Source organism: Pelophylax lessonae (assembly GCF_965119305.1).
Source record: "Pelophylax lessonae genome assembly, chromosome: 1".
NCBI classification, from domain to species: domain Eukaryota; kingdom Metazoa; phylum Chordata; class Amphibia; order Anura; family Ranidae; genus Pelophylax; species Pelophylax lessonae.
The window spans coordinates 380,615,057-380,628,836 of record NC_138768.1 but is presented as its reverse complement, the minus strand read 5'-3'; the positions used below and the strand labels follow the sequence as shown (position 1 = coordinate 380,628,836).

The 13,780-nt window shown below is 42.3% G+C and overlaps 2 protein-coding genes across 2 annotated transcripts in view; one reads left to right on the top strand and one right to left on the bottom strand.

The window, feature by feature from the left end:
* RIC1 (RIC1 homolog, RAB6A GEF complex partner 1) overlaps positions 1–9,016 on the bottom strand; it is a 236,308-nt gene extending 227,292 nt beyond the window's left edge. The window contains exon 1 of the mRNA XM_082259802.1: positions 8,708–9,016. Within this exon, the coding sequence (XP_082115928.1) occupies positions 8,708–8,848 (141 nt within the window). The 5' untranslated portion in view covers positions 8,849–9,016. The remainder of the gene's footprint in view (positions 1–8,707) is intronic.
* PLGRKT (plasminogen receptor with a C-terminal lysine) overlaps positions 1–13,780 on the top strand; it is a 473,875-nt gene that overhangs the window by 32,053 nt on the left and 428,042 nt on the right. The gene's annotated exons all lie outside the window — the stretch shown is intronic.

Below are 13,780 nucleotides of genomic sequence, written 5' to 3'. Positions count from 1 at the left end.
AGACTGTAAAACTAGTATTGAACATGTCACCATTTTTCTAAGTAAATATACTTAGAAAAGGTGGTATTGACATGACACTTTCACCACATGTGGGTAACAACCCATGCAATCCGTACATACAAAGAAACCAAAACAAATGAGTTATGTGTAATAAAATTAAAATGACGCAGGAAAAAAAAAAAAGTATTGAACACGCTACCTGAAATGTAATACTTTGTACAAAATCCTTTGTTGGTAATGACAGCTTCAAAACGCCTCTTGTATGTAGAAACTAGTCGCAAGCATTGCTCACGTGTGATTTTGGTCCATTCTTCCACACAAACCATCTTCTAATCTTGAATGTTCAGTGGACCTCTTCTATGAACTCTGAGCTTTAGTTCTTTCCATGGATTTTCTATTGGATTCAAGTCAGGTGATTGGCTGGGCCATTCTTTGAAACCAATTGAGAGTTTCCCTGGCTGTGTGTTACTTTGGGATCATTGTCTTGCTGAAATGTCCACCCTCATTTCATCTACATCATAGTAGATGCCCGTGGCCGGATTTTAGTGAAATTATATTCTTTCCACTTCCGGATTATGGCCCCAACAGTACTCACTGGAATATTCAGAAATCCTTCTGTGACCAATGCCATCAGTATGTTTTGCAATAAGGTTGCGAAGGTCATGAGACTTGCTTTTACCCATCATGAGATGTTTCTTGTGTGACACCTTGGTAATGAGACACCTTTTTATAGGCCATCAGTTCAGACTGAACCAGCTGATATTAGATTTTCACTGACAAGGGGCAGGATTGCTTTCTAAGTTTTCAGCTGATGTCTTGGCTTTCCATGTCTTTTTGCACCTCCTTTTCTTCATACGGTCAATCCTTTTTCCCTGTGTCATTCTATTTTATTACACATAATTAAAATTTCTGAACATATTTGTTGTGGTTTCTTTGTACGTATGGATTGCATGTCAACAGCACCTTTAGAAATAGATTTACCTGGAAAAAGTGTGAGGTGTTCAATACTTATTTTACCCGCTGTATTTGAGCACTCTAGCATGGACTTTTCTTGTTGCAGCACCTTGATTTAAATTTTTTATTAGGCACATTTTACATGAGCTATTTCCAATATTTATATTATGGAATGTTATTAAATTACATTTGTGGCGCAATGATTGGTTTTATAGTACGTAGTAGGAAGAAGATTAATGAGGAATTGTCTATTTAGAGTTACACATATGTTTCATATTTTATTTTTTCACACTCTCATTGTTTATGAGGGAGATGTATTGTAGCACAGCCCCTGATACATACATACATATCCTATCATATTTATGTCCCTAATTAAGGGAGATAAAAGTTGGTGTCCTTTTGCAGCTACACTAGATAACACCTACCATTTCTGTCACCATAGCGTAGTATCCATTGCATCAGAGACTGTTTAAATGAAGATCTAATGTTGGTCTGTTTGAAAAACTCAGGTGTACATGCTTTTTAACATGACTATACGTAGAAGTGGCAATCATAGTGTTCTGTCTTAGGCCCCTTTCACACTGTCCGTCCGTCAGATGGACTCCGTTTATCTCGGGGGGGGGGGGGGGGGGATCAATCCGCCGATCCCCCGCTAAGCAGGAGGATGACAGCTGTTCTCTGCGCTGTGTGCGGAGACACAGCTGTCAGTTCCCCATACATCTGTATGGGGGAATCGGATGGGAACGGACCGTCAGTCCATTCTCATCCGATCCGCTGGACAGATAGAAAATAGGGTTTCCATCCGTCCAGATTTGACGGATCGGGCGTCAGCAGACATGTCTCCGCTGACATCCGATGCCCCATAAGGATGCATGGGGGGGACCGTTCAGATCCGCCAAAAAAAAACGGAGAGGCCGATCTGAACGGTCCGCCTGTGTGAAAGAGCCCTTAAAGGAAACCTCTACAGAGTGAAAAATAGCTGTTAGAATTGGGAACATGCCTGCATTAGCTAACAAACAAGTATTTTCACAATCATAAGGCTGCAGCTTGGAGAAGTGGAGCTAAAGTCAATATTTGAGTTTAGGTATGCCTTAATATCAAAGTGAATGACCTGAACAAACTTACCACATGGAAACTAAACATATGCTGCCTATGAATAAAAAAAAATGTAGGCTGGTGTCATATGGACAGGTTACATATGCACAATATTGCTCAAAAATCCCCTAATAGTTACTGTATGATCTGTAAGCCACATAAGAGAAGTGGCTCTAAAATACCAAAACACAGTACTCAACATCAGCAATAACAACAAATATGCATTTGTTGGCTCCAAGCTTACTAAGAATATACAGCAGACAATGTAAAGTATGTGAAAGCAGTATACTTGCTTGGAGACTATACAAACAACATCAGAGAGTTGATTGGATGCCTGGTTTCACATCTGGCCACATTTTACAGTTCACGCAAAATGCAAGAAAAAAAAAAAAAAAAAAAGTGTTTTTTCTTTTTATTAGGAGACATTTTCTATTTTTTTTACTTTATTTTATCATATATCATGTGCGGTGCAATGTACACACACTGCCCACTCCATGCATCTGTAATATGCCAAAAATTGAGTTTGTTCTGGAACGATGTACTTCAGCAGGCAAATGCAAGCTTACATCATAAGGCACCCAATGTGCAACAAAAGATGCTGGGCTCGGGAGCAATCGAGCACGAGTGCCCCCATAGCAAGTGGCTTGCTATGTAGGCACTAGGAAGGGGGAGGAGCCAGGAGCACCAGCGCTGATCTGTGCAAAACCACCACACAGAGTAGGCAAGTATAACATGCTTGTTATTTTAAAGGGAAACAAAAAAAAAAAACACACAAACGTTTTCTGATAACTCTAAGACTCGATTCACACTGCCGCGACTTGTTAGGCGACTTGTCAGCCTGACAAGTCGCGGTCCCTCGCGGTTCATTGACTGCTACAGGAGCCGTTCTAATAGGAGCGACACAAGTCACTCCGACTTAGAAAAAGGGCCCTGCTCTACTTCGGGGCGACCTCGGAGCGACTTGCATAGACATTCATTATATGAAGTCCGTGCAAATCGCCCCGAAGTAGTACAGAGTCGTGTCGCCATAGTGTGAACCGACTCTTAAGCAAAAGCTTGCCTGAAAGGAAACATTGTTTCTCTATATCCTCATTTTATATAGTTTTGGTAGACCCAAGAGCTTGTTTACACTGAAATTGCCACATCAGTGTATGGGTTTGCTTGGATGTTTACATGGGCTTCTTTAACCACTTCCCCAAAATGGACATACCCAGGTTCAGTGGGTATACTGGGATGATGCCTGCCTCTACAGCAGGGGTGTCAAACTCAATTTAATTGTTGGGCCGCATCAGCATTATGGTTTCCCTCAAAGGGCCAGATATATCTGTAAGATTAGATGTCCGATGCACCCCACACCCCCTTAAACCCTTACATGAGATGTCAGGAGCACCCCCACCATCAGAAGTCACCCACCCTTCCTTCACAATACGCCCCCTTACCTAGTGCTGCTGCCAGGAAGAAGATGCAGGTGGATCTGGGAAGAAGTGCAGGATCTGGAGAAGAACCAGAGAAGGTCTGGAAAGTCTGCTGAATGCTGAGATCAGGGAAGGCGGTGGTATTGCGGCTGCACAGAGGTGCAGGATCTGTAGGAGTAGTTCTGCCCTCCTCTCTGCTGAGAAGGGGGGTGGGGTGTGGGCAAAAACAAACCTTTCTGCAGCTGCACAAAGTGAAGGATCTGGCAGAGGAGTTCTGTCCTCTCTGCTGCCGACTACTGAGGGCAAGATGGGGGCAGAGACAAGGGGGTGTCACAGCTGCAGGAGAGGTGTGTGGGCCACCTGAAATGGCTTGGGGGCCTGCATTCGGCCCGCGGGCCTTGTGTTTGACACCTATGCTCTACAGGCATCATCCTGGTATCATTCTTTGCAGTCGGCGATTCAGTACAAGGCAGAAGTGATGAGAGTGGCCAATTAGCCACTCAATCACTTCTGCAGGTGATGGAAGTGGGTCCCACCCCCTCCCGCCGCCTTTCTTGGGCTCTCCAGTCCCATCGGAGAGGCCAGGAGCGATGCAGCCGGCGGCAATGGCTGCCCCGTAAAGAGAGAGAGGAACTGACGTTTTTCCTCTCTCTCTGTAACCCTGGAAACCAGAAACATTGCATATTCATCACTACCAGTTCTGTCCCTTTGGTTACCTGACCACCAGCAGCCAGAGAAGCAGCAGATCGGACCAATCTCAGTCTGATCAGCTGCATGAGGGGCCAGAGGACTCCAATAGACCCCAAATCTCTACATAAAGGAGGACCTGTCACGGCCATGCTGTCACAAGGGATGTTGTTAAAGTGCTGCCTATGGAGAATTTTAAGCAACGTAGTTTGCCGCTATTCCACGGTAATCCTGCAGCCTTCTGGCACTTGTGACATGACCCAGAAGGCTGCAAACAAAGGGGAGGGGGGGGGGCAAACTTCAAGACTAGGAACTCACCCCCCACAAAAGAATAATTAACAAATGTGAGAGGAGGAGGAGGGGGGGGTGTTGGCACATAAAACAGAATTTTCCCTCTTACATTGATTAATGGTACAGTAAGATTATGTTATGTCTGGTGAGCCTAAAGCAGAGAACTCCAAACTACGACCCTCCAGCAGTTGTGGAACTACACGTCCCATAAGGCATTGTAAAACTCTGACATTCACAGACATGACTAGGCATGATGGGAATTGTAGTTCCTAAACAACTGGAGGGCCATAGTTTGGAGACCTCTGACCTAAAGGCTCCTTCACACAAAGCCTCCATGCTGGTATGTGTAGAGGCAGTGAGATGTATTGTTACAACTTTAGGCTCCTTTCACACAGGCGGACCGTTCAGATCCGCCTGTCCATTTTTTTGGCGGATCTGAACGGATGCCCCATGCATCTCTATGGGGCATCAGATGACAGCGGAGACATGTCCGCTGACATCTGATCCGTCACATCTGGACGGATGGAAACCCTATTTTCCATCCGTCCACCGCATGAGAACAGACAGACAGTTCGTTCTCATCCGATTCGCCCATAGGGAACAGCGGGACCTGACAGCTTTCTCCGCACACAGAGCGGAGACAGAGCTGCCATCCGCCTGCTCAGCGGGGGGAATCAGCAGATCGATCCCCGCTGAGAAAAACAGAGTCCACCGATGGACTCCCCTGTGTGAAAGGGGCCTTACTCACCACTGTGCTTTGTGACACCCTATTATGGGGGTGACATGAGGTGCCATGCAGATATCTGCTTTTTTTATGCAGTACACTGCACCTCGATGTAGGTATCATGGTGTGAACAGAACACATTGAAAACAATTGTTTTCAATATGTGGATCAAACCCCCAGAGATGCTTCTTCCATAATCTGCAAGCATTCTTCACATATTGCACATTTTGGCACAAGCTTCTACACCCCTGATACTGTTCCCCTCGTAATCAATGCCATGCTTTCAAAAAATAAAAAAGCTTGCCAAAAAGCTGGGCAAACACGCTTTGATTTTATTATGCTATCAATGAGTGATTAAATCCAAAATGACCAGATCGGCAAACAAATAGACCTAAATTCCCTTTCCGATCGATTCAAACTTGACTTCGATTTAATTAGATCAAAATGAGTCGATTGGCCAGGGTGGGACACTACTGATCGTGCTGAACAGATTAACAGCATTGAGATGCTTTGTTTGTGAATTTGATCGTATTTCAAACAGATTATAGGATTGCATGTTGAAAACAAAGATGCATGACAACTTATGATCGAATCTTCCGACTAATGCTTTTAAATTCACTAACCCATCTATGTCATATTGATCAAATGGGCTGTTGAGCGTAGATTGATTATTACTGTTGGGGGGGGGGGGGGGGGGCGAACAGAATCATTCAAAGTGTGTATGGCCAACCTTACACGGAAGTCAGTGGCAGGACCACTAAAGAGGCTGTCCATGTCTTGATATGGAATGGCTCCCTCTGTAGCCAGATGCAGTGAGAAGTCGCTCTGATGTCCCTAGCATTACTGAATCTCATTTACTAGTGATGCCAGTGATATCTCACTGCCTCAGCTACACAGGGAGCCATTTCATAGGTACCAAAAGGGAGCCTCAGTGATTCTGCTGCTGATCATTTTGACAAGTGTCAATGGCAGAATTGCTGGCAACAATCACCTGTCTGACATCAAGTTAACTACAACAGAGCCCAATACATGGAATATGCATGTTATTCCATGAAAACACAACAAATGCTAAATGCATGTTATGGTGTAAATAAGCCTGTGAGATACCGGAGACGGGTTAGTGGTATGAACTATGGAGTCAGTCCACTCATACCTGAATGTTCATATCAAGGCCAAATATTAAATAAGCAGGACCATGAGGTAGAAGGAAGCAATGCAAACATAAACAAGGATCCTGGACATAAGAGTGAGAACGTGTGCAAAGGTGACATGTTCTAAGTAAACAGAACTATGGATGACAGACACACACACACACAGTGTAATATATACAGCATTATATACACACACCCCAATCAGCCATAACTTTATGACCACTCACTGAATACTAAGTAGGTACCCTTTTTGCCATCAGAACAGCTCCTGATCCATTACAGCATTGATACCCTTAGACCTCTGAAGGTATGCTATGGTATCAAGCTGTCAGAAGCAGTTTCTTTAAGTTCTGTTAGTTGGTAAGGTGAGGCCTCCATGGATCAGACTTATTTTTCCAGCATATCCCACAGATGCTCAAATTGGATTGAGAGCTGGAGAATTTGGAGGCCAAGTCCACACTTTGAACTTCTTGTGTTCCTCAAACCATTCTTGAACCATATTTTGCAGTGTGGCAGGGAGCATTATCCTGCTGAAAGAGGCCACTGCCATCAGGAAATACTGTTTCTAGGCTAGTTCACACCACAAAAAACATTCCTTCAGATCAATTCTGGATGAGTTTCTGCATACACCTTTTTGATTCTTTATGTGTTCCGGTACATTTTAGCTGCGTTCTCAATGCGTTTCTGGGTGCAGTCCAGATGCTTTTTTTTTTTTCCCCACTGTACTGGGGTATGGTGCTTTTGTGATGCGTGCAGCTGTGTTTCGGTGCGTTTTACCGTATTTCAGTACAGTTCTGTTCAGGAAAAATGCAGCAACCCATTTTTTTTTTTCCTCTGAAACCAGTACACACTGAAGCTGCAACCACTGGTGGGAACCAATGCCAAAAAAACATGCAACCTACTTTCTATGTGTGTTTTGGATGCAGCAAAAAAATAAATAAATAAAAAACAACGGAACTCATGGTGTGAACTAGCCCCTCCTTAAAGGGTGTACACACTTGTTCAGCAATAATGTTTAGGTAGGTGATACATATCAAGTAACATCCACATGAATGGCAGGACAAGAGGTTTCCCAAAGCATCACACTGCCTCTGCCGACTTGCCTTCTTCCATACTGCATCCTGGTGCCATCTCTTCCCCAGGTATGCAACGTACCCCGCAATCCACATGATGTAAAAGAAAACGTGATTCATCAGACAGGGCCATCTTCTTCCATTGCTTCCCGATACAGTCCTGATGCTAACTCTAGGCACTTTTGGCCATGGACACAAATAAGTATTGGCAACCCAACCAGTCAGCAGATATGCAGCCTCAGATACAAAACAAAACTAATGCCCCATACACACGTGCAGATTATCTGAAGACTTTTGTCTGCAGACTTACCTTTTCTATGTAGTGCAAGGGCCTGCCGGATTGCATACAAATTGAAAGTGTTTAGGTTTGACCTCATATTATATGGTTTTGGTAAGTCTGCAGACAATCTGCACGTGTGTATGGGGCATAAAGCCCATTTCTTCTTCTTTAACACATCAACTTCAGAGACAACGTGCAGTTCCTACCTAATCCCTATCCTACTGACTTTCAGATGCCACTGTAATCAGATAATCTGTTATTCACTTTACCGGTAAGTGGCATAAAGTTGTGGTTGATTGGTATAGATAGATAATAGATACACATATACACTCACCGGCAATTTGGTACAACTGTTTAATGGCTTGTAACACATATTGCTAATCAGCCAATCACATTGCAGCAACTCAATGCATTTTAGCCTCCAGATGGGGTAAAGGCGACTTGCTGAAGTTCAAACCGAGCATCAGAATGGGGAAGAAATTGGATTCAAATGACTTTGAACGTGGCATGGTTGTTGGTGCCAGACAGGCTGGTCTGAGTAATTCAAAAACCGCTGCTCTACTGGAATTTTCACACACAACCATCTCTAGGGTTTACAGGGAATGGTCCGAAAAAGAGAAAATATCCAGTGAGCGGCAGTTGTGTGGACCTTGTCACAGGAGGTCAGAGGTTTGAGATGATAAAAGGTAACCGTAACTCCAATAACCACTCGTTACAACCAAGGTATGCAGAATACAATCTCTGAATGCACAACACCTCAAACTTTAAGCAGATGGGCTACAGCAACCTAATACCAAGAGAGCTAAGAGATTATATATATATATATATATACACACATATATATATATATATATCCATACATATACAAATATGTTTTTTTTTGTTGTATTTTGCTAATTCCCCCAAGCCTTCTATTGTATTAGTAAGGAATAAAGTGCTAGTGACGGCCATATAAATAGTATAAACAGAGAGTAGTATATACGGAGTGTGTATGTGTGAGGTAGCAGCTGTCTGTAATAGGTCGGTCTCTCACTCACCCGGCTGTACCATATACTGAGCTGACTCTGGGACAGCACTGCCAGGAAGAGGCGCTGCGGGTCCGGCTGGATGTGGAAAGGATCCTCCAGACTCTTCAGAGGACACAGCAGCCTCTTGGGCCAGCCGCTGAGAAAATACATGACGTCTGTCAGTGGGAAGGCAGCTGTGAAGGACCGAACATAACTCCCGGCGACAACATGGGTCCACCCCCCCGCTACACGGACACCCAGCACCGGACAACTACGGAGAGTACCGGAAGCGGAGAGAATGCCTGGACCGTAACCCTGCGATCCACTTCCCTGCCGATCTCCGCCCACTGCACCTTCCCCATCCAATAAGAGAGCGAAGAACGGGAGGCCACTCGCAGGGCGGATAACAGAAACACACGATGGATTCAGACGCTGCCTGCGATTGGCTGCTTGGTTCACGCACCGCCCTTTAGTTTGGACGGGCTTGTTTGTGCATGGGTACAGCTGGCAGAAGTTGTGTATAGCAGATGGGGAAAAGTTGGGAGCCGCTGGTGGTTGGTGGAAAGTAGAGATCATTCAGTACCATACTCTGCTGATTATTATTATAGAGCTGTACTGACTACAGCTCGATAATAGCTGATCATTGGATGCCCATACACTATGGTCTTGATTTAACCTCTGGAAGATTTACCCCCCCCCCCCCCCCGGGCAAGTTTTTGGGGATACTGTGTTACTTTGGTAAACTCCAAACTATGAAAAAGCATCTTAGGAAAACAGTCCAAAAAGTGCAAATCCACACGGGAAGGGTGTTGGGAAGGATCCATCATCAAAGGAAAAGTTCACACTGACCCTTACCCTAAAGGATGCACTACTTGGTCAAAAGCAGAGTTGTATAAAGTACTCGAAACCCATACTTGAGTAAAAGTACAAGTGCTCGATCAAAAAGTGACTTGAGTAGAAGTACTAAAGTATTTAACATTTTTTGTACTTAAGTATTGCAAGTAGTTTTTTTAAAAATGTTGCTACTCAAGTACTGAAAGTAAAAGTACCAGTAGTTTTGAAAAAAAATTGCTATTCAAGTACTGAAAGTAAAAGTACAAGTACTGTGTTATGTAGTTATTAAAGAAAGAAGTCAAAAGTTTGAACATCATATTGTTTTTTATTATTTCAAATGCAGCTTTTATTTATACATACAGTAGCATTTATTTTCGTATGCGCTGATAATACACATGTTTTAAACTCCATGAAACCTGCCATCTACTGTTCTGGCAGTGGTAATTTTTATAATTGTAACGAGTAACTATGCTGCACAAAAAAAAATATCGGAGTAGAAGTATTGAAATCATTGAAAAAATGTAGTGAAGTAAAAGTGGAAGTAGGAGAAAAAAATTCTACACTAGGAAAGTACAGATACCGCCTTTCAGTACTTAAGTACAGTAGTGAAGTCGTTCTACTTAGTTACTATACATCTCTGGTCAAAAGTAGCCAGTTAAAGGGTAACTCCACTTTTCTGCTTGTGTGATTGGCTCACCAATTTTCCCAGAAGTCTGCCTAATGCCTCGTACACACAATCAGATAATCGGACGACTTATCATTCACATTTTGTTTCATGATACTAGTATCAAAATCAACAATGCGTACTAAACATATAACTTTTTTTCGTACGATTCTGGAAAAGCTTCTTGGTTTCGTAGCTACATATCCGTTATTTAAATTAAAGGCAGCCAGGCTTTTTCCGGGTTATTTCCATGTTTCTGATCATCTTTGTCTATCGATTTTTAGCAGACGCTTACTGTACTGATTAACTATTGTCATTCGCTAGGCTATCATACGACAACATTTTCGTGTTTGTCCCTTTGTATTTTGTTGGACGAAATGTCGTGATCGGCTGTCCAAAGCTGTGTACTAACAATCAGACTATCATACGATCAATTCAAAAGCGATTTTTTCGTACGATTATCTTATCGTGTGTACGGGGCATAAGAATACAAGTCAGATTCTGGCATCCCCTGCAACAAAAATTTCATTTTTGGTGAGATACTCCCAATTGGAACACATCTAAAGGGATGCAGGTCCAGCGGATTTCCTCAATAGATCCCTGCAGCTGCCACAGCTGATAGATAATTATGAAACCACTACCATTTGACCCACTCAGAACAGAGGAACAAAATGATTTCTTCAGAATAACAAAAGGTAGGAATCTGCAACAAAGTTTGTTATAATCCTTGCAATGTACATAGATCACCCAGAGGGGAATGTTTTTTCTCAACAAAAGTGGAGTAACGCTTTAAGCTTAGAAATATTCTACTCCAGCTCTCCACTCATATGAGGTGAAACCTCTGGCATGCTGACACGATCCACCAAAGATAGACTCTTACAGCATATGCATGTAGGGATAAGCAGGAAGAAGCTTCATTGCACAGAATTGTTCACAAAGAATTTATTAAAGCGGAGTTCCGGCATGCCCAGAAGCTGTTTAGCAAGGTATGACGCGCCTGAACCGGAACTGACGTCGGGGCCGGTCCAGGTGCATTGATTCCTGGGAGCAATGATGTTCAGCTCCCAGGAATCATTGCAAAGCGGAAATGACGGCGCGGGCCGTGGCCACCGAGGGATGAAGTGGAAGAAAGGTGAGTATGTTTTTCTGCAATTACAAGGTAAGTAAAAAAAAAAAAATCGTAATTATCCATTTCTGTTTCAGGTGACCTATAGCAAGCGGATGGCCCAAAATCTACTTTTTCGATTTTGGGGCCGGAACTCCGCTTTAAAAAGAGCCAAAATACTCACAAACAGAATCGTTAAAATCACATGTAAATCCTCATGGTATCGGCGATGTTTCTAACCGATAGTAAGCCGACTAACCAACGCGTTTCATCATACATAGGCGTCATCAGGGACGTGGTCACGCACAAACGTATCACTAAATTTATATGGTAGGGGCCGGAAATAGAAATAAACAAAATCGCCATCCCAAATCCCGGAAAAAGACCAACAACGCTACACTGGAAGTGACGCGAATGCAATCCAGTGGGCGGAAATGACACATCGCTTAACCGGAAATTACACAAATGCATTTCCAGGTAGAGAAAATAACAATAACGTCCGGTGGAGAACTGTATATCATTTAGAAAAATAGCAGATCTCACATCACCAAATCCATTAGATAAATAATGAATATAAAATGACAGAGTAAGCTAGCTCATATTTCATGTGTTAACAATAAATAAATAAAAATAAGCAAGAATTAAAATCACACGACATTGCCATTAGGTAGAAACCCTCAATGGGAATATTGATAGCACCATCTAATGGTTGAAAACATTTAAATCTAAATAAACATAATAAAAATATATTAACAAATCATAATACAGTAAAACCTTGGATTGTGAGCATAATTCGTTCCGGAAACATGCTTGTAATCCAAAGCACTCTAATATCAAAGCGAATTTCCCTATAAGAAATAATGGAAACTTAAATGACTTATTCTACAACCATTTATTCATAAGTCTTTCAGTATATAGTCCATATAAAAAGATTATAGCAATGTGATTTGTAACCACAAAATGCCCATCCACAAATGGCGCCTCCACAAGGGGATTAGAAGCAAAATCCAGCAGGAGCTACAGAATATAAAAGAGAAGAGAGGAGCCTCTAAGTGTAACAATATGGTTACATTTAATGAAGATTCAACATAAACCATCCTCCTCACCGCTGGCTCTCACCGCCGTCAGTCTGCAGTCATGACCGGGAAAACTATCCTGAAGTAGAGTGATCTGAAAGCGAGGCTTAAAGCACTCGTGGAACACAGCATGGACGGGATGACGTCGATGGGGGTGCAGAGGATGGTCTATGTGGATAGTTTTACCCCGGATACCTGCATACTTAGATGTGCCTGTTTTAAATCATCAGGATTGCTAAATGTTGTACCTTCATTAAATGTAACCATATTGCTACACTTAGAGGTGCCTCTTTTCTCTTTTATACTCAGGTGTGACATGACTCTACTTGTATATCAAGACATCAAAATTTATAAAAAAAAAAGAATTTGCTGGTCTTGCTAAATGCTCTCAAACCAAGTTACTCTCAATCCAAGGTTTTATTGTACTTTTTAATCTTAAATATCACAAACATATGCAATATTATATAATCCAAGCAGAAAAAAAAAATTATTTAGTAAAAATGTATTAAATGTCAAAGATTTCAAAAATCGAAAGCTACAAATAATAATAATAAATTAGATTAAAAAAAAAAGATGAAAAGACTCAATATATCCCCAACAACTGCAAGGATAATTAACTAATATTTATAAAATCATTAATCATTAATATCCCACTCAATATTTAAACCATGGGGTCTATAAGTTCTTAACCAAAAAATCCATTTTGTTTCAAGTTGGGAAATGTCCCTCCTAGTATGGCTACCTCTCCAATGGGGATGGTATTGATTTATGGCCATGAAGGAAATACCCTTAGGATTCCTGTTATGGTGGGAGTCAAAATGTTTAGAAAGGCTATGTTTGGGAAAGCCTTTTTTTATGTTGACAATATGTGCTTTCATTCACACCTGAAGGATGCAAATAGTACGGCCAATATATTGTAGCCCACATGGACAGGTAATAATGTACACCACATTTTTTGATGTTAGAAAAGAATCTATCTCATACAATTTGGAAGAAGCATTGACTTCCTATCCTTAAGGCAGCTAGTCTGACAAACCAGAAACTTCCTACAGGAATAAAACCCTTTCAATTGTTAGAAAAAAGTAGTTTTCCTAGGAGGATCTGTTACATTAGGGCCAATCTGTAGCCTCAGGGGGGGGGAAACTCCCCTAAAGACAACAGCTGGCATTACAGGTAAGACTGGGCCCAATGCCCTATCATTCCTTAGGACATCCCAATGTTTCTTAAGTATATTTTTAACCACAAAGTGTTGGGTAGAAGTAGAATATGAAGTAAAGAAAGAAAGAAAGCTGCCATAACCTGGTATTTTCTTACACAACCGGCGGTCCTCTTTCACATAAAAGTGGTCCCAGTGGCGTCAGTGAACCGTCAGTAGCGGGGAAAACGATCCGATCCGCCCATGTCCCAGGCAGGAAGTCGAGCTC